The 20,108-nt window shown below is 43.0% G+C and overlaps 2 protein-coding genes across 7 annotated transcripts in view; both read right to left on the bottom strand.

Moving 5' to 3' along the window:
* Positions 1-10,090, bottom strand: part of csnk1g2b (casein kinase 1, gamma 2b) — a 38,520-nt gene extending 28,430 nt beyond the window's left edge. The window contains exons 1-3 of one of the 6 annotated variants that reach the window (XM_082511217.1): positions 9,583-9,721; positions 9,225-9,342; positions 6,340-7,115 (exon numbers count right to left, since the gene is read on the bottom strand). In XM_082511217.1, coding sequence (XP_082367343.1) covers positions 6,340-6,567 — 228 coding nt within the window. In that variant the 5' untranslated portion in view covers positions 6,568-7,115; positions 9,225-9,342; positions 9,583-9,721. Of the gene's footprint in view, positions 1-6,339; positions 7,116-9,224; positions 9,343-9,582; positions 9,722-9,824 lie in introns of those variants that run through there. The other 5 variants (XM_082511219.1, XM_082511216.1, XM_082511221.1 and 2 more) reach the window with 5 other exon arrangements.
* A 916-nt stretch (positions 10,091-11,006) lies between these two features.
* dmbx2 (diencephalon/mesencephalon homeobox 2) lies at positions 11,007-13,608 on the bottom strand. The gene is made up of 4 exons (XM_082511226.1): positions 13,361-13,608; positions 12,536-12,708; positions 11,910-12,085; positions 11,007-11,774 (listed from the first exon to the last, which is right to left on the bottom strand). Exons 1-4 carry the CDS (start codon positions 13,417-13,419, stop codon positions 11,292-11,294), a joined length of 891 nt encoding a protein of 296 aa, XP_082367352.1. The 5' UTR covers positions 13,420-13,608; the 3' UTR covers positions 11,007-11,291.
* Positions 13,609-20,108: the final 6,500 nt, after the last annotated feature.

Genomic DNA, 20,108 nt, shown 5'->3' with positions numbered 1-20,108 from the left:
CTTCTATAAAAAACACCAACATTTAAGACACAGACATTCCTGTGCAGCTTTTATGCCTGTGACAAAATCTTGACAAACATCAAATGTGAGTCTGCATGAACGCACTGTGTTGCTGCCGGCTACCGATTCATTTGAGCAGAGCAGGGGTGGGCAACTCCAGGCCTCGAGGGCCGGTGTCCCTGCAGGTTTTAGATGTGTCCTTGAACCAACACAGCCGATTTAAATGGCTAAATTAGCTCCTGCAGTTCTCCAGAGGCCTGGTAACGAACTAATCATGTGATTCAGGTGTGTTGACCCAAGGTGAGATCTAAACCCTGCAGGACACCGACCCGCGAGGCCTGGAATTGCCCACCCCTGCATTAGAGGATTAGCTAGCTGACTAAAGGTAGGCTTTTACATACTGTTGACATCCAAGGATCTTTTAACTCAGTCTGCCCAGCATGCACTCTAGAGAGCCAAAGCTAAAGCGTCAAGATGTCACTTGAATTCCTGACAAACATGCTGATAGAGCTTTTGCTCCTTCAAAGTTTTTCAACAACTGCCTCATGGCGAGCTGGTGTAAGCTGCTGAACTAGACCGCAACGAGAGCTGCTTATCATGATTCAGTGGGAGGCAGACAAGAGAGTTGGATCCAACCCCTCAGATTTCCATCACGACTGACCCAGCACTGTGACTGGCTTCACTCAGATACACTGCCTCACTCATATGCCTCTGCACCGGTGACTCAGCCACAGAACATAAAAGAGTCAACCGGAGACAATCATCTGTTCACCAAACATGATTTCAAACTTGGATTTGAAAAAATTAAAAAATAAAAAAAGGAGTAAGGTATATAATCGACCATGCTATAGTTGGTCCTTCACAGAGCATGCTAGGCATGGTCATTTTCAAACAAACAAGTTCTTTCATAGATCAAATATTTTGTGAGACTATTTGTTGTACTACAATCTCTACATCCTGGAGTTTACCAGCACTTGTATGTAAACTACCACCCCTACTACATTCTGTAACACACAAAGAACGCATTTGTTACCCAACAAAAACAGAACATCACCTCAACAACCAGATATCAGACCGATGAATTATATGTGGTATGGTGATATTAAATATTACTCCATAAATGTGAGAAATGCACAACATTAAAGTCTGTTAAAACCACAAAATAAATAACTAAAATATTTCACAGCGAGTATCAGATAGTATTTATGCTTACAATGGTCATCCCTTGTAGTTACCAGTGTATACTGGTCCTCACTGGAAGCAAAACATTTAGTGAAATACGTAAAGTAACATTAAATGACTTTTTTGTTTCTAACAGAGTGAACATCTGCTCAGTATTATCAGTGCCTCAGCCACATACAAATAGATATGGGCAGGGATAGCTCAGTAGGTAAAGTGGTCGCCCCATGATCGGAAGGTCGGCGGTTCGAATCCACTTAACGGCTACCCTGAGGTACCCCTGAGCAAGGTACCGTCCCTACACACTGCTCCCCGGGCGCCTGCTTAGTGGGCTGCCCACTGCTTCACTGAGTGAATGGGTCAAATGCAGAGAAAAACAAGTAATTTCCCCATGGGGATCAATAAAGTATCCATTATTATTATCATTATTATTATTATTATATGAGCTTTCGTTTGTACCTGGCTGTCTAGCAGCCTGAACATAATGCAGTCCCAACAACCATGCTGCTTCTCACTCCGTTTGTCCTTGTATAAGTTACTTAGTGGAAAGGAAGGAAGCAGTGACACTCCAAATTTGCCATCCATAAACAAAAATAAATAAATAAAGTATAATAAAACACTCTAGCGCTGATGGGGGAACTGCAGATTTACCACAGATTAAGGTTGTTTTTTGCTGCTATTTGACTCAGACTAAGCTATCTAATAAGGCTGTCTAAAACTTGCATAATGCACTCAGCTAGATCATTTCCCTAAATAACAATATGCACTCTGTCTTTTTGCACAGTGAAAAAAAACAAAACAAAAAACAGCGTCTTTTAAAGCCACAATAGCTTTACGGTGTTTCTTGATAGGCATCGTGTTCAAGTGTAAAAGGCAGAGACATCAGCAAAGCACATGCACCAATCAGACATTTTGTACTTTATCCAACTTGTAGATTTGACTATAACTAGCCCTAGTTTATAAATTCATATGGTGTCTTTCTATTCCTCAAAACAAATGTTGTTTTCCCCCCCACATCTGAAATGTGTCTGTCTTTAACAAGCACCGTCTACATAAAATACTCCTCTGCATGCACGTGGCTGGCACACAATGCACAGTAGGATGCTGTGTTTACTGTGTTCATCTCCCTAGATGGCCATCCAACATCAGCCCCCTCTCACTGAGCTATAGGGAGGCATTGGCTGTACAATAAGTATCAGCACCACACTACTTATTACTCTCCTCCTGCGTTCAGGAGATATTACAGACATTTGTCATAGCTAAAGGTAGTCATGACCACAAAGAGGAGACTTCATTTATTTGATTCATTACTGCCAATACCAGTTCTGAAGGCGGAAAGTATCACAGGCCATTCCTATCTGTCGATAAACAACCAGCTACATCAAAAGGGATTAGAAATAAAAACCAAACTGAAAAGATTGTAACTCAAAAGTCTGTTCAAAGTGGACTGGTAGACATCCTAACAAAAATGTACGCAAAAACTAAGGGAAGTGGTTGAGAGGGGGTTGAAGACCTCTCGAAAAACAATTAACTACAGATGGTAAGACAGAGCGAGTGCTACATCAAGACAGCAGTATTAAAATGAAAATCTGTAAAATGCCTCATGGATAGAAAGGTTTAGACGAAAACGTTCTGATGGAGATGATGTGTCACTTTACCCTCTCAGTAAAGCCTGATGGGTGGCTAGTGTGTACAGTAAGCCACAACAGCAAGCAGACATTTAATGGTTTTGTTTCTTTAAGACTCTGGGATCTCCCCTTGGGAGTGAAGCCTGCAGTGTACTTACAGCAGCGTCTGTACAGTCCTGCCTGCAACACGTAGGCACTTGCCAGTGTGAGAAAGCACCCAGCTGAACCAAAGACTGACCTACTGTGTGTCCACAAGGCCGGCCAACAAAGACGACCTTTCAGCACTTAGCAGCTTCTCTCTGCAGCAACGTTTAAAGCAATTCTCGATCCACTGCCAGAGGATCGAGTGCACAGGCCTTTCATACCATACCAACTCAATCTCTGTCTCTGCTATTAAGTGGCAAAGCAGGGTGAAACTGACATTCACCTTTTTACTTTGATTCACAGAGGTGCCACCAAAATACCCAGCCAAACACAGCATTCAGCAAACAACAGTACCAGCCAAAGACTAACTAATCATTACATGCCATCCTTCAGAGCTTAGCATTTAAAATTGGTTGTTACAACAAAGCAGATTAAAAACTACTAGGGGTGCAACGATACACAAAATTCACGGTTCGGTTCGGTTCGATACTTTGGTGTCACGGTTCGATATTTCCAGTGCCAGACGTGTTCCGCTGCTGAAGCCAGTGCATGTCCAGGCCCGTCTGAAGTTTGCCAGAGAGCACATGGATGATACAGCAGAGGATTGGGAGAATGTCATGTGGTCAGATGAAACCAAAGTAGAACTTTTTGGTATAAACTCAACTCGTCGTGTTTGGAGGAAGACGAATACTGAGTTGCATCCCAAGAACACCATACCTACTGTGAAGCATGGGGGTGGAAACATCATGCTATGGGGCTGTTTTTCTGCCAAGGGGACAGGACGACTGATCCGTGTTAAGGACAGAATGAATGGGGCCATGTATCGTGAGATTTTGAGCCAAAACCTCCTTCCATCAGTGAGAACTTTGAAGATGAAACGAGGCTGGGTCTTCCAACATGACAATGATCCAAAACACACCGCCCGGGCAACAAAGGAGTGGCTCCGTAAGAAGCATTTGAAAGTCCTGGAGTGGCCTAGCCAGTCTCCAGACCTCAACCCCATAGAAAATCTGTGGCGGGAGTTGAAAGTCCGTGTTGCTCGGCGACAGCCCCAAAACATCACTGCTCTCGAGAAGATCTGCATGGAGGAATGGGCCAAAATACCAGCTACTGTGTGTGCAAACCTGGTAAAGACCTATAGTAAACGTTTGACCTCTGTTATTGCCAACAAAGGTTATGTTACAAAGTATTGAGTTGTATTTTTGTTATTGACCAAATACTTATTTTCCACCCTGATTTACGAATAAATTCTTTACAAATCCTACCATGTGGATTCATGGATTTTTTTTTCACATTCTGTCTCTCACAGTTGAAGTGTACCTCTGGTGCAAATTACTGACCTCTGTCATCATTTTAGGTGGGGGAACTTGCACAATCGGTGGCTGACTAAATACTTTTTTGCCCCACTGTATATACTAAACAATTAGTGAACTGTTTGAGAACTGATTGACAGATTGATACATGTAACAAACAGCATATTTTCTGATTTTGTCATTTTTACAGTGATCAATGAAATCTGTGATAAAACGACAATATTCAACTCATGTCTAACTTATGTTCATAGATAACAGGACTGTTATTTGTTTTAGTCTGTCAGGAAATGCTCAGCAACAGCCTCTGACAAATCAGATACCCTACTTGACAGGCAGTGACACTCACGGGGTTACCCCGGAGAGCTGTGAGATCAGGGACAGACAGAAACAAGTGGACGGGGAACTATCTGCAGTCTGGGTGAAGGGAGAAGCCTTCTTCATGTCAACGCCAGTAATGCCCAGAGCTGTGCCAGCTGTTAAGTGTCCTGACCCATCCTGGCTCTACTATTAGGGTATTCCCATCTCTGGGAATGAACCTAAGATGCCACGAAACAGCAGTGTGTGTGTGCGTTTTATTTATTTATTTATTTTTTATGTATTCACTGAATTTTCTTTCCCGTGTCTGTCCTTTCTTCTATACCCATACGTACACAACCTGCCAACAAACTCACCCAAAGCTACACATGTGCAAACACAAAACATCAACTGTAATTTTACTGTTACATGTTGCTGTTTTTCTGTGTCTTTCTAAAATATCAGATAAATAAAAGCCCAGTAATAACACTGATGCTGAAAACGTACGCCTACAAAAGATAACGATAGTGAACCTGAAAGGAAGCAACAGAAGTCGTAATTTTAACTCTAAAAACAACATGAAAATACACATCAACAACAAAACAAAAAAAGTCCTTAATAACCCCGAGTCTACAGAGTCAAGTCGGGTCTGATGAGCCCTTTGGCAGACTTCACCCTGTTGTTATTTTACAGTCGGAGATGTTGGGTCCAGTAGCCACGAGATCCACATAGTGGTGTTACAGCCCTAATGCCAGATCCAGATATAGCTGGACACCATGGGGATAAAAATACCCAAACAGATGGGAGGGTTCACAGGCAGAGGGGGAGAGGCACCAAGCACAATTAAAGACTTCAGACAAGAGGAGGACTGCAATTACAGCTGTTTGCTAACCTCTGCCTTCTAGTGGTTAGCACAACCTTTAGTTAATACCTATTCAGCGATAACGACCTCCCTCAGAGACAGAAACGTTAACGTTAATCATATATAAATCATATGCCTAGCCCCAACAGCTTCAGTATTAACACCTACTTAGAATGGGAGTTAGACCTCTTCTTCTAGACTGACCAAATTTCAGGGGAAAAACAGATTTCAAACATCAAAGTGGTACAAGTGGCAACAAATTTATGGTGAAGAGAAAAGTTGAAGTGCTGAGGAAATGGCTGAGCTGTCACAGGCTGCCCCAGAATCAAGCAATCAGAAAACAAACAGGCCTTGACATTTCATGTGGTTTTCACAGTCTGTTTGAAAGCTACTAAACCAGTGCCGCTGGGGAAAAAAAAAAAAACACCGCTCATGCTGACACAAAGCAAGTACACTACTGACTGAGCTTAAGGCCTGTGTGGGATTATTTAATAAGGGCCTACAAATGAATTAACATTATTCTAATGACGAAGAAATTGGTGAAAGGGAAGGAAGTGTAAAAATGATCTTTACAAGAATTGCTACTGTGCATGAAGTGACAAAGGTTACTAAAGAAACAAACAAACACTGAAATGCACTTAAGAAAAATGTTCTTTCAGTCGCAGTTTCTTCACCTCATCCAGAGGACAGCTGACTCAAAAGCATACAAGAGCAGGTCGTGGGAAAAGGGCCCCGTCTGATTGTTCTTATTTACTTCCTGTGTATCTCACTCTCAAACAGTCAAGTGCACAATGAAACTGGGCTGTAATTAAGATAATAACTTTTCACAATAGAGATTTATCAGAATAAGTTATTTGAGGACACCTGGAACAGTAGGCTTTTGTTTTCAATTTCAAGAGATAGTTCAAGAGATACTTACCAACTTAATGGCCACATATTCGTTAGTATAGAGATTTTTTCCCAGCCGCAGTTCTCCAAAGTTTCCACAGCCAATTTTTTTACCCACGCGGAAGTTTGGACCAACCATAAGAACTCCAGAATTGCTCCCTGTACTCCTGCCCCCATGTCCAGGCCTGCTGCTTGTTGTCTTAGACATCTTTTTCCCTTCCTCTGTCTCTCCCTTGCCCCCTCTCTTGTCAAAATCCATAAGCTTGTGATACCCTGGCCTCTCCACGGTTATTTTCCAGCCATGCAAACCATAGAAACTCCAATGACAATGGAGACTGTTTTAGGGAGGGGGGGGGGAGACGCCTCACAGGACAGAGGAAAGGTGTTGCTGTTAAAATGCGAAGCGGTTCAGAAGACACTTAAATGAGCCAAAACTGCAGCCGAATGGACCCGTGTGTCTATTGGACAGCTTTTTCCCTTTTTCTTCGTTTACCAGAGGGGCTTCTTTGTTGTGCGTTTCTCCACTCCAGTCTCAGAGCATCATGTCCCCGCCTGACAAATAGGCAGGTGATGTTAGGATGTGTCCAAAGACACACATGCAACACTAGTCATAAAAAAGCACTCGGAAACGCAACTACTGCATCCACAAGGCCACTTGGGAACATCTCCTGGAGTGCCTCATTCCTTCTGGTCAGCCTTCAGTGACACTTTGGACGCTCTCCATGATGCAGGGCCACAGCTTAGCGGGCAACCCGGAATTACACTGACAGCAGGAACGAACAGTCTGGGGTGATGTTGGTTTGTTATCTGAAAAAGAAAAACATGGCCAGAAATCAGTCCATAGGTTGTGATGTATTTTGGTATTGTCTCGACTAAGAGCCCAGGCCATCATTTACACACAACCCAATCATTACTCACGCTTACAACTGAAATTAGCTTGTTTGGAGATGGACAATTTGGACTGTAATTGCAGAAATAAAAGCTCTGCAATGGCAGGTACCTGCCATAACTTTACAAACCATCTACAAAACAATTAAAAATGGTAAAAATGCTGGTAAATTTAGCAAATTAATCACAACTTGTTCCAGCAACACTTGGGCCTTTATGAAATTAACATTTTCGACAGGGAAAAAAACAAACAAATTCAAGCCTTTTGCATGAGTATCACATTATATCTACAGTGGCTGTTCCTTACTACGGCTGAAATGAGATCTTTATGCAGACTGACGCAAAGCAAATTCAATAAAGGAATCAATACGAGGAGAACTGTTGACCTCAGACATGAGAAATTACAGATAAAATATTCTAAAAGAAACCATGTAACAATGTGCTGTGTGTTTATAATGAAGACCAACATAGCTAATACTGCTAAATAACCATCTTGTTGTCGTCTTTCACAACCACACGCAGGCGTCTCTGCACAGAGCCACTCCGTCATGTCCATGATCTAAGATGTTGCTGAAGAGAGCAGGTAATGCAGGCGCTAGCTTGGGGCAGCTACTCTTTCCTATGGAAAGGCACTTACACAGATCAATGACTGCTGTAATGCTTCATCTAATCACAACATTTGCATCACTGGACAACATTATTGGAAAGATTCAGAAACAGTCTAGTCCACAGCTAGCTCAGCCGTGTCTGACCATCACAAGATAAAAAACACAGTATCATCAGCTAGAAGTTTGCTAGGGATGAGCAAGTAATTTTTTGTGTTTAAATACGTCTTTACTACAACGACACATTTGTCAAAGTGACTCTGGCCAATGCAGAATTCATTCCAAAGACTACAATGAGAAAAACAAAGCACTATATTATATATATATACCTAGGTTGCTTTGCATATGGTGACACTTACTACAGGAATTGTGGCGAAACTAACCTTGCCGGTCACGAGATAAGATGAACACTATGTGACGGAGTAAAACTTATCAGCTTGTGCATGCCAAAAGATGACAGCAGCTCCTGGAATGGTAGAGTGCATTATGCGAGGCACTTCATTTTTCAAGCTGCCGGAGGCCAATACACTATCAACACATTTAAAAATAACAACATGATGTAAGGACATTGGGCAAGTATGGGAATATTTCTGAAAAACACCAATGACCTCAGTATCTTGCTGTCTTGGTTAACTTTCCGTAGGCTGCCCATGTTTTCAGTCTGTCCCATTTAAGGAAGTGGTGCATTGTTTTTCCCATGACAGCTATTTGACATAACTATAGAGTTGTTAAAAACATGCAAAGCGAACAGCGACATATTTCACGTATCGAGAAGGTATTTGGAAGCACAAAGACAGTCCATTTATGAATGATCCCCCTCCAAAAGAAACCTCCCTAAGCCAGATAATGTCCCTAAGGCCAGTTTCATAAAGCTAACTAGCAATAACACTAGCAGGACCGTTTCAAACCGTGTAAATACGAACACAAACACCCACAGAAAATACCCCAAAATGCAAATGAGCAGCGGTAACCAAACCGGAATGGCAAATTTTCCCTCGTCACTTACCTTCCTTTTTTAGCTTAGGTTAATGATAGCTAGTTGCTAAGTTGCTACTGTCTTAACAGCTGTCATTTAGCGTTAGTTTCGGACAACCCAAAGACTCGCTTTCTATACTTGTTAGCCGATTTGTTTCCCCATAAAGAACGATAGATGGAAAACGCCGTTTTAAAAAAGTGAATACCGTCGGTATGAGCTTTAAGAAAGGCTCTGTAACATTACACTTGCTGGCTCGGCGGGCAAGGCCAGATACTCTAAAGCTATCGTAGCGCTGGCTAGGAAGCCCGAGTTAGCTTGACATCCTTCAGTCGTAGCTAGCTTGACTATTTAATTAAGAATTAACGGTAAGTGAATGTAAACATTTAATTTCAAGTTGTAGTTAAGCCAACATGTCACACAGTTGAATTAAGGTAACCTAGCTCGTACCTGCCAAAAACACCGATCCTCTTGGCCCAACGTCTGCTTTAAAAAAAAAAAAAACCCAGCCGACGATGTAACGCTAGCCAATTTGTTAACAACACAGTATCACAACAACACGGGCTACCTGTTAGCAAACACATTCAAATTAAATAAGTCGAAGCCTTACAGAGAATCAAATATTCATTGACTGACATTTCCTGAGCTACATATACGTGGCTAGTTAGTAAATGCTTAATAACCGAAAAATAACGTCCCAAGCGAGGCTGTTACAAATATTATCGACTGAAAAAAATACTATAATATAACTATATATATATATATATATATATATATATATATATATATATATATATCTTTGAGTCACCTCATAATGTCGCTTTTATGTTAGTTCAGATAACAGCTACAGCCATTACCCGGACCACTGCCGGGCAACTCCTTAATCCTAAACAAGCGAATGCACACCAACGGCAGCCCGGGATCTCTTACCGCTTAGCTCTCAAGCTAGTCATTTAGCAAGCTAGCACGCCAGGCACGTTAATAAACTGCGTTGCGGCTTTTTGAAAAACAGCCGCTGGGAATGAAGCCCTGTCACGGAAGAATGGTTACCTTTAAATGTTAGCTATCGAAACGCAGTCGAAGTCATGGTTCTGCGTTCGTCGCTATCTTCCTCGTCTGGTGCCTCTTATCCTCAAGTTGCTATGATTTCACTGTTGTCTCTTTAAGCCTCCCTTAACTGCACAGCGTCACCCGGGCTCACGCCACACGGCGCTACGCTGGAAAACCGGCGCAACCGCTTTGGTGAATAACCAGAAACATCAGGCGATCGTAGCTCCCCGACTACGTGCTCCAGACCAGACCGGTTGCTTTTGATTGACACATGTGCACCACCGGTAAAACTGAAACTAACATGCTGCAAGTGTAGAGCTGCTCAGCCCGGCGAACATCTACTACTACCGTCCTTTTAAAACGTACTAGTACTGATACTACACTGTAATTTACAGTGTAGTACTAACCCTTTTACAGTCTGTAAAAATACTCCTTTACAGATAAACAGGGAGCATATAGTTGAAGCATACATTAGGTTGTAAAAGTCCTTCAAGCTTTTCAGTCCGTTGTGACTGAGGCAATAACGCAATGGTAATAATAATAATGATAATTGGTACTAATTATTGTTATTAATAATTAATTCATGTCAAACATCACTTAGATTTTAAAATATTTTAATGAAAAAAAGACAAATATACAATTTTACTAACTGTATGTACAATTTACAACAGTTTACAATAATTACAACATATTTCCTGAATTATGGGATAATTTACATGTAAGTGACTGAAACTGTCTAGTAAAGGTAGTGGAGTGAAAAGTGCTGAAAATCTTGGATCAGAAGTTAAAAGTTACATAAAATCCTCACAGTACGAATACCTCAAAGTGAGCTGGTATTTGTACTTGCTTCTTTTTCTCTTTTCTTTTTTAAATACCACTGGAAATATCAGAGTTTTAACTTCCTTTCCAAAATGTCTGAGTAGGTTCTCAGTCACCCAGGCCATTGTAGTCTAAGGTGCTTGGAAAGAAAAGCGACTGGACTTCTTTAAGTTTCCTGAAGACGTTTCACTTCTCAGCTGTGAATCTTCTTTAGTTCAGAAAGAGCTTAAAGAAGTCCAGTTGCTTTTCTTTCCAAGCTGCTCACACTTCATTTCCAACAGTTCCACTGTTTTCCTGGCTATGGTCTATACCATAATCCTCTCTTGAAAGAGAACTCTGAGTCTAAAATAAATAATAGAAAGAGCAGGTGCCAGTGATTTTATTTAACATTTCTATGCTTCAGTGCTCAGTTACAAAATGACTTTTCCCAAATGCTTTTGCTATGTTTTTTAATTGTCTACCCCTAATCCTAGTACTTAGCAGTGTAACAAGCTATATAGCGCTGAGCAGATTAGGAAAAATGAACTGTGAAAGTACATAGTGTTACATCCGTTTATGCAGACAGGTGAAACTCACAGAATATAAACATATACTTTCAGCAGGTTTCAGGTTTGTCTCTCACAGGACTGCTTCAGGGGTCCACATCACTTATAGCCCCAGATGCGGATGTTGCACTGCTTTACTAGAGCAAGGAGTCTGAAGGGAGACGCTACAGTTTTTTGTAAGTGACAATGTAGGAATCCCGAGGGTGGAGCTGTGCTGCTGTATGACGGGCCAGAACACCGGAGGGAAGGCGAGCTCAGTGGACAGCACTCCTACAACTGGCTGGTGAGGTGTGTGACTATAACACTCTCCTGCCATGAAGGGGAAAAGCGGAGGAGAGGGAAGTCGTAGGGGGCACTGTGAGGTGTCAGAGTCTAAATCCCTGCTTTTGGTCACATCAGGAGGAGGAGGCGCTGATGGGATGCTCCTGTCACCGCATGATAAGGTGATGTCCTGTTTGTCTCTAGCCTTGATGTCCTCGTGTCCTGCTTTGCTGTGATGTGGAGCTTCCTCCAGACTCTGGTCTCTGGACAGAGGGGAGCATCGTTGACCTTTACGAAACTTTGCCCTCCTGTTCTTGAACCACACCTGGATGAGGAAGACAGGACGACCGATGCGCCACAAATAAGTGAGGTGTTTTAACACTATTAAAGCTTAATGCAGTGACCCTCAAAGTTAAACATGCATTTTTATTTTAAGATTATACTTGAGGTGTGCTCTCACCTGAATGCGAGCCTCGGGCAGGTTTATACAAACAGCCAGCCTCTCTCTCATGCCAACATCTGGGTACTGCGTCTGCTGGAAGGCTTTCTCCAGAGCCTGCAGCTGCGACACTGTGAATGCAGTGCGGCTGCGGCGCTGCTTCTGCTGGTTGCCATAGCGAGCCTCGAGGATGAGCTCTGGCAGGAAGAAAATGGGAGCAGCACATCACTTCAGGCACGTTTTCAGCAACTTACAGAGGATCAACAAAAATGTCAACAATATCAAAAGGACAACAACAGTCACTTAAACCAGGAATAATTCTTAAGCACCATGTTTAAATGGGTCACTATGAGTTTGGGATGGAATTCACTGTGTTTTCTGTACTGGACAAACATATCTTTTTCTCACACTGTACAAATATTTAAACAAATAGCACTATAAAATATACTTATATTGATGTTTGTGTAAATATTACATTATAAAGATTACATTATAATCATGCAGCAACGAGACTGCTTCCCTGAGGCTCAATATTTGTGTTATTAATCTGAAAGTAACTGTAGTTATTGATATATGCTGTGCTGTAAAAGATTAATGTACATTGTGAGAAAAAGAAAAAAGTAATCCCACCGTGGTGACTGACCCACCTGCCAGCCTCTCCGCCACAGTGAGTGTGTGCACTGTGGGACCTGCTGCAGAGTATGCGTGGTATTGCTCCGCCATCTGGTGGCGCAGGTCCACCAGCATGGAGTTAACTCCGTGGAAGGGGTACACGCCGCCGCTGGACGTCCCGCAGAAATTCAAGGAGTTCATGCTGAACCTGAAGAAACAGAGAGACTTCATTACCTTCAAGATTGTGCGTTTTTCCCCTTTACTGTGGTATCGATACAATAACTGCCCACCGAAGCGAAGTTAAGATTAATCGAAAATCCAGAGTTTAAGTCTCCACATCACCGCCAGCTCCTCTCCAAACGAATTAACTACTAATTAAATGGGAACACGGTGACACTTGTCTTATTATAAATTAATAAAAGACCATATTATTTTTTTATTGTAATAAAATCTGAGCGAGAATGAGCATAAACTCTATTGATATAAACTCCACTGATTTCTCTGAAATGACGTCATTATTTACGCTGGTGTAACAGAATCTGAAGTTCTGTGCGTAAACGGGTCAAAGTAGATAAAACGGTATAATTGCCTCTTTCGATAATAGTGATATCAGTGTGAACGGATCTAGGATCACGTCTGCACACGTGGGTTATCACTTCTGCTTCTGCTTTAGAGCTATTTCTGTTTTGACTGCCGTTTAACTCGCAGTTTAGAGCTCAAAAGTCTTAGTTCGTAAATTCAGTGATATCATCACGCAGCCAGGAAGCTAAACTAGAATAGTAAGTTGCTATCCGGGTTAAGACGTTACTCAAATCTCCTCCTTTCTTTTATTTAAGTTTTAAAAGTGTGCGTGTTTTTACCTGATACTCGAATCCAAAGCAGAACCGTGAGATCCAGCTCCAAGTGCGTCTTTACGCATGCACACAGGTCGGCCAGTAAACGGTAGTCCAGGTTTTTTTTAGTCCAATTTGGGCCTTATATCCTCGCAGAGCAGCGCTCTTTGTCGTGGCATGGGCTTAATTCTCCCAAACCATTCTCACCCACGGCTATTTAAGAAGCGTTTACCCAGGCTCCCCTCAGCCATTAGCCAATAGAAAGAAAGGTATTAGCCGGGATTAGGTGGGATGAGGGGAGAGAGGGGGGATGCGAGGAGCTCAAGTTTTTGAAACTATTGAACTTGAGAGATTTATGCCAAGGATCTCCCTATAAGAGCGCGTTTCATTCCCTCCCTTTAAAACAATTAAAACAATGTGGTCGGCTAATCTCCGAGGCAGGGCAGATTAAAATAACAGCCTTTGATTGTCCTCTCCTTCTCGGTCCCTCTTTCTCCCATACCGCTGGTTTTGACAGTCTCCCCCTCGGAGGGGGTTTTCTCTAAGGGTTTGTTTTGCTAACAGGGACCATATTTTGCCTATGAACTGTCACAATGTGAAGTTAATCTGAACCCTACTCTGCGAGAACAATTTATAAGCTCCAGCTGAGCTAAATTAGAAGTCCTCTCAGGGACACAAGACCAAATCAAGGACTGCATCAAATCACCAGAAAGAATAAAGTCCTCCAGCACCAAATGACCAGTGTGGAGCCAGAATACTTTCATCGCCATCACTTCTGGTGGACTTTTTTAAAACCATGTCTAGTTTAACAGCAAACACTTTGAAGTATTTCCACTTTTGTTTTCAGCTCATGGTGTCACGTTTGGACTCTCAAGGCTTAGAAAGAAGACACGCTGATGCTCATTTCTGCAAAGAACTCATAAAACAAAATTTCTGAGACTTCAGTTCTGGCAAAGCTCCAAAAACACTGGATGCCCTCATGTCCCAGAATGCATCTCTTTGGTGTCTTCATCACACTTTATCTGCATCCCTGTTCTTTCACCTCCAGCTTATAATCAGGTTTTCTGTCACAAGTTTGTCATTTCAAACCAAACTGGACAGTTTTATAATGAGACAACACCTCATTAGGAAACTTCACAACAGCGTATCAGAGCCCAGATTCTTGGGATGAATGCTGACCTAACAATTTAGTACGGGAGAAGACGTTTCAGAACTGTTTGTGTCAGTGTAAAAAAAAATCCAGGTTTCTCCGTATACTCATACTCCAATGACCAAGAAAAAGAAAAAGGAAGATATTTCTTTTGTTTTAAAGCCCAAAATGCAAAATTCATTTCTACAAAACAAACTACAGTCTTTATTCTTGGATTGAAAACAACGTTAACAATGAGTAAAACGAGGAAACCTCATCAGACGAGATCTTCTTCCAGGTTAAACAGAGATTTAACGGTGCTGAAAGAGTTAATAGAGTTTATCCCTTAAACCTATTCCACAGTAAAGTGGACAGATACAGTGAGGCTAATAAGTCTGTGTTTTCAGCAATGACTGTGTGGATACTTGATGCTTGATGCAGTCTGAAGAGTGTGTCCTGCACCGCAGACTGTTCATTTAGAAATGAAGCAAAGACCTGCATCAAACATGTTTTGATGGCAAAACAAGTCCAAAAATCGATTGTAGGTAAGAAAATTGCTCACATTTGTGTTGATACTCAACAATAAAACACCTGAGCTGCCCCCCTGCTGGTCCCATGCCGTGTACTTGAGGGTTGACCACGGTTCACTTCACTTGTTTCCCATTCAAACACAATCAACTGCTTAGACTTCCAAAATATGTGAAAATGTTTGTGCTCCTCTCTTCCCTGTGTTTTTCCCTCTTCTCCTTTCACTGTTCTTGGCTGTCAGGCTATATTAGTGTCCGATAGAAATAAGTCATTTAGAAGAGGCTCTGTCAGCCAGCCCCTCAGCCCCACTAAAAGCTCCAGGATTAGGTCCCGGAGGCCTTTGTCTCCACAGCCCGCAGGATTAGGGGAGATTTACTGCGAGGAGAGAAAAAAAGTAGTTATTTCATGGCACTTTCATGATGAAACCTGGCCAAAGCTGTGTTGGCTGGGGGGATTAGAGGCACACAAAGAGTGTGCTTGTGTGTGACCCTCCCCATCCCAGAGCAGCCACCACCGACTCACTCACGAGCCCCCCTCGCTTGCCCACCCACCCCCACTCCGGTTCATTTCCCCCTTCTGCGGGCCGGCAGGGCTCGTCCGGGTTCACCACCTACCCATCGACACAAGCGAGGCGCTTCATTTAGCGTCTTTAAACTCTCAACACCCAGTGACCTTTAACCGACGCTGTCGCCGTATTTCATCTGTGTTTATGTGAATGCTGTCTGAGAGAGGGTACCGTCCCATCACCGAGGTAAAAACTGCTTTTGCCTCGAGGACCGGAGTGCAGAGGTAAATGAGAAGTTAGTGGATTTCAGCCCCTCCTGTAGAGTTTAAGACCACTTAAGAGGAGTTATCCTGCTCTTAGAGGATCCACTTACACATGCGTGGATTACGGCGAATAGAAGACAAAAGGCCGAGTCACGGCACTGACAACAGCCTCACCGCCGAGCAGGTGTTATGCAGGTTTAATAACTGTTGTCACATAGCAGAGGGAATTACAGGGACCTTGCTGCTCTGCTCCCAATAAGAAAATGATGGTGTGAACGGTTTACAGTTTCCATCCTGCTCGGTGTCACCAAACATGACATTAGTGCTCGTACATACTTCACACGCTGCTTCAAACACACAGCAGGCTGTGTGTGTTAGTCAGGGGATAAGTCAATTCAGACAAAGCTAATAAGTCAGCCTTTACTAGGAGGTGTTAATGGTAGCGGTTAATATTCGCTTTAGAAATCATTAACAGGAACAACTTTTTGGGTGTGGAGAAAATGACATAATCCATGGTTTAAAGCCAAGAATGTTCAAAGAGAAAAACTTTTGAATATAACTTATTAAACCAGCCAGTGCTCCCCTTAAAGTTCAAAATGTGGGTCCTTCACCAGTGAGAGTGCAGTCTCATCAGGACTGGTCCTCCAAACCAGCTGTGAGGTCCCAAATCCTGTTTTTAACTTGTGCATCTCAAATCAAATCAAATCAAATCACTTTTATTGTCACATCACATGTGCAGGTACATCTTAGTTGAGTTTAGGGGGGAAACCTGTGAGCCTCCCACCGACAAACTGTCAAATATTTTGCAGAAAAAAACAAAACTAGAGTAAATGATCTCGGCTTTTGATCGATTTCAGGCGTGCGCTCGCCTCCTGTTTGTTTTGGTTTTGGAGCCGTGCTTTTCGTCATCTTCTGCTTCTTTTTATTTGGTCAGTAAGATGTTAATGCCTCCTGTTTAACAGATGTTTTATATAGTGGCCCAGTCTTTCTTTAATTGCTTATCAATAGTACTAATTTGTATTGACAAGGGCCTGTCAGGACGGGACCTTTGTAGTTGTCAGTTATCTTAAAGGACGGCCCCCTCGGACACCGAATGGATCGATTGGCGCGCAAAATACAATTGGGAGGCCTTTTGAAGGGGGGGTAAGAGTCCGGGAGCATGTGTGCAGAAGAAGGGAGAGCAGAGGATCTAAAGACTTCTGCACAACACTCGGGGGAATCGATAGGGCCCGCTGGCCTTTGACCTGAGGGGGGACTGGGAGAGCGGCGGCGGCGGGTCGGTCGGTCCTCTTAAGTCCCTGTGAGTGCCAGGATCACGCTGAGGCCTGACACTGACTATGACACTCGGGGCTTAGAGTGACATTGACCTGGCTGCAAACACACACGAAAAGCTCAAATATACACACTGCGGCTCAGAAAAGGCAGTGAGGAGATGAGTTATGACAGCTACAAGCAAACTTTCACACACACTAAGAAATCCAGCAGACCTGAATAACTTCTGCTTTACAACAATTAAAGTGCAATTCGAGTCCCGTTATCTTACTGTGATGTCCTCTGCAGCCCCTGGGAGCACGGTAATAAGCAGCCACACCAGCTGATCAATAAGGGGCTCAGTAAAGATCAGTCTCCTAATTGGAGCTATAGATTAAAGACAGGCAGGGAGGGACGGGCAGCTGTGTGTGTCCCCGGGGTCAAGGGCACCCGCAGCATGCTACACAGGGGAGCAGGGGTGAAGTCAGACCAACAGAGGGGAAACTCAGTGGGTCTTAAACCCAGTGACAATAAAATCTGTGTAAATAGTGATTTTGCTGCACTTTTAAAGGAGTTTGAAGCCCGTACGCACCAATGAGGAGTGAATACTTTACACAGGCAACCGCTGCTAAAGAAGTCCAGAGAGTGAGTGACCTGATGGAGGAACAGGGGGAGCAGCGTGCTTGTGTAGACCATTTATGAAGTTTTAATGTAGTCTAGGACAGGGATGTCAAACAGAAGGCTTGTGGGCCCGAAGTGGCCCAGTAAAGACTCCAATCCGGCCTCCTCGAAGGCTTTGAGAAATACGAAGGAAGGCATAGAATTTTTAACTGTATTTTTTTTATAGGTTTTACAGCTGCTGTTGCAATAAATATGATACCAAAGTAGTTAAGTGTAAAAGCCAGGTATTTGAACTATTTACAATTGAACCTTTTTTGGTGGTTCCACAGTAAAAGCAAAAAATTTAATAAATGAAAAATCAGCATATAATAATAATAATGGATTGGATTTATATAGCGCTTTTCTAAGCACCCAAAGCGCTTTACAATGCCACTATTCATTCACTCTCACATTCACACACTGGTGGAGGCAGCTACATATTAATAAAAACCTTGTGTTTTATAAATACAAGGCAGCCTCAGCAATGAAAAACCCAGATGTGCTGTTGAAATTGAACTTTTGTTCTTGTATTAAGACATCTCAGGATTCGATGCTTAGTTAAAGGTCTTGCACTGGTCTGGTCCATGATGTGAAAAGATTTTGACATCCCTGCTCCAAAGTCTCCATTTGTGCGCATGTTTTCTCGTTCCTCTTTTTCCCCGAGGTCAGTCTTTTCCGTTTAACCATCCACCCTCCTTTTTTCCTCTGTGTTGCCAGTATGTTTGGGATCTTTCTCACTAATATTTTTGAAGTTCTGATTTGTGCATCTAACCAAACGAGACATCCGAGTGTGTCAGTTTTTGTACATCGATGATGAAAGTGATCGCTATTTACAGCCTACGAGCACTTGGCTCCAGGTTGCACCATGGAAGCAAAGGTCCACGAGCAAAGCTGTAGCAGCTCAATCATTTATTGTTAACGACTTATCGATTACAGACTCGATAAACTCCAACGTCAGTTTTAAGTCCATGCACGATGTGGGCAGTAAAGTGTTCCTTTGCTCCTCTCAGAGATAATGCAGCCCTCCGTCTCTCAGCATGTGGTCACTTTTGGGGTCCCGGCCTGCAGCTTCCCCCTCCTCCCACCACCACCAGTCAAAGGTGATCACGGGGGACAGAGAAAGAGAGGCACTGATCGAATTTGATAATGAAGACGACCCCTCTAAGCTGCTTTGCTCCACATGTTCGAAATCTCTGGAACACTCAATAAACACTAGGAAGGCCCCTCCCTGTCACTGGAACATTGTGTAGGTATTGATCCCTGCTAACTGGCTCTTTTAATACCTGGGGTCCGTGGCCCGGCCTGGGGAAATGCATACTGACATGTGACGGGAGGAGCTTAATAGGCAAACACACTGAAGAAAGGATGGGCCTCACAGTTTAGCATTTCTCTCTTATCTTTTTTTTTTTTTTTTTACGATTTACACATCTGCTGGAGAGAGGAGAGTTTAAACCGGCTGCACCTGCTGTTTTAAAGGGACATATAGCCTGCAAGAGGCCCGGGCCTGTCCCGAGAAAAAGCTGTCACACTGTCACAAAGCATTTGTGCAGCTGCGGTGGAAGAAGTCCTCTGATCTGAACAACGGCAGAGACCCACGACAAGTTAAAAGTCCAGAGCGGCAAGAATTCAGCAAGAATCTGCAAAATCTAAAGTTCGAGCACTTGCTGTGCACACAAACAGCACCTGTGTGACGGATCCAAGTGGAAGTGGCCCCTCGCTGTTTGAACTCATTTTAACAACTTTGCTGCAAACTTTAAGCAGGAAACTTTCCTTTTTCCTGGGGCGATCGTGGCTCAAGAGTTGGGAGTTCGCCTCGTAATTGGAAGGTTTGCGGTTCGAGCCCCGGCTCGGACAGTCTCGGTCGTTGTGTCCTTGGGCAAGACACTTCACCTGTTGCCTACTGGTGGTGGTCAGAGGGCCCAATGGTGCCAGTGTCCGGCAGCCTCGCCTCTGTCAGTGCGCCCCAGGGTGGCTGTGGCTACAATGTAGCTGCCATCACCAGTGGGTGGATGACTGGTTGTGTAAAGTGCTTTGGGGTCCTTAGGGACAAGTAAAGCAATATTTACATTTACCATTGTTTTTAAGTTCTTTTCAGCAGCTCGAGAGATCATGGAAATGATTTCTTTCTTCCCTGTCTGTCGAAATGTCGAGCTCAGTTTGTTAAATCAAGCTTAAAATGAGACATTGCTCGAGAAAACGCACAATAATGAAAACATCCTGTATCACACTTTAAAGTCCCCTTTATGGAAAAAATACAGGATTGAGAATATTATGTGTTGGAAGTTTAAGCTTTGCTGCACTGAAAGGTGTGTGTGTGTTCAGTTTAACACTAAATAGTGATGTCACAAGTGGTTCAACCGGATACTTAAACCAGTGCGACACGTGAGGCCTGAGAATAGATCTTCTGTGATGTAGGAGCCACCTCTGGTTGGACTAAAG

This window comes from Aulonocara stuartgranti, assembly GCF_965226115.1.
Source record: "Aulonocara stuartgranti genome assembly, chromosome: 17".
NCBI lineage: Eukaryota > Metazoa > Chordata > Actinopteri > Cichliformes > Cichlidae > Aulonocara > Aulonocara stuartgranti.
The sequence above is the reverse complement of the archived record's forward strand: the minus strand, read 5'-3'. Positions and strand labels throughout refer to the sequence as shown.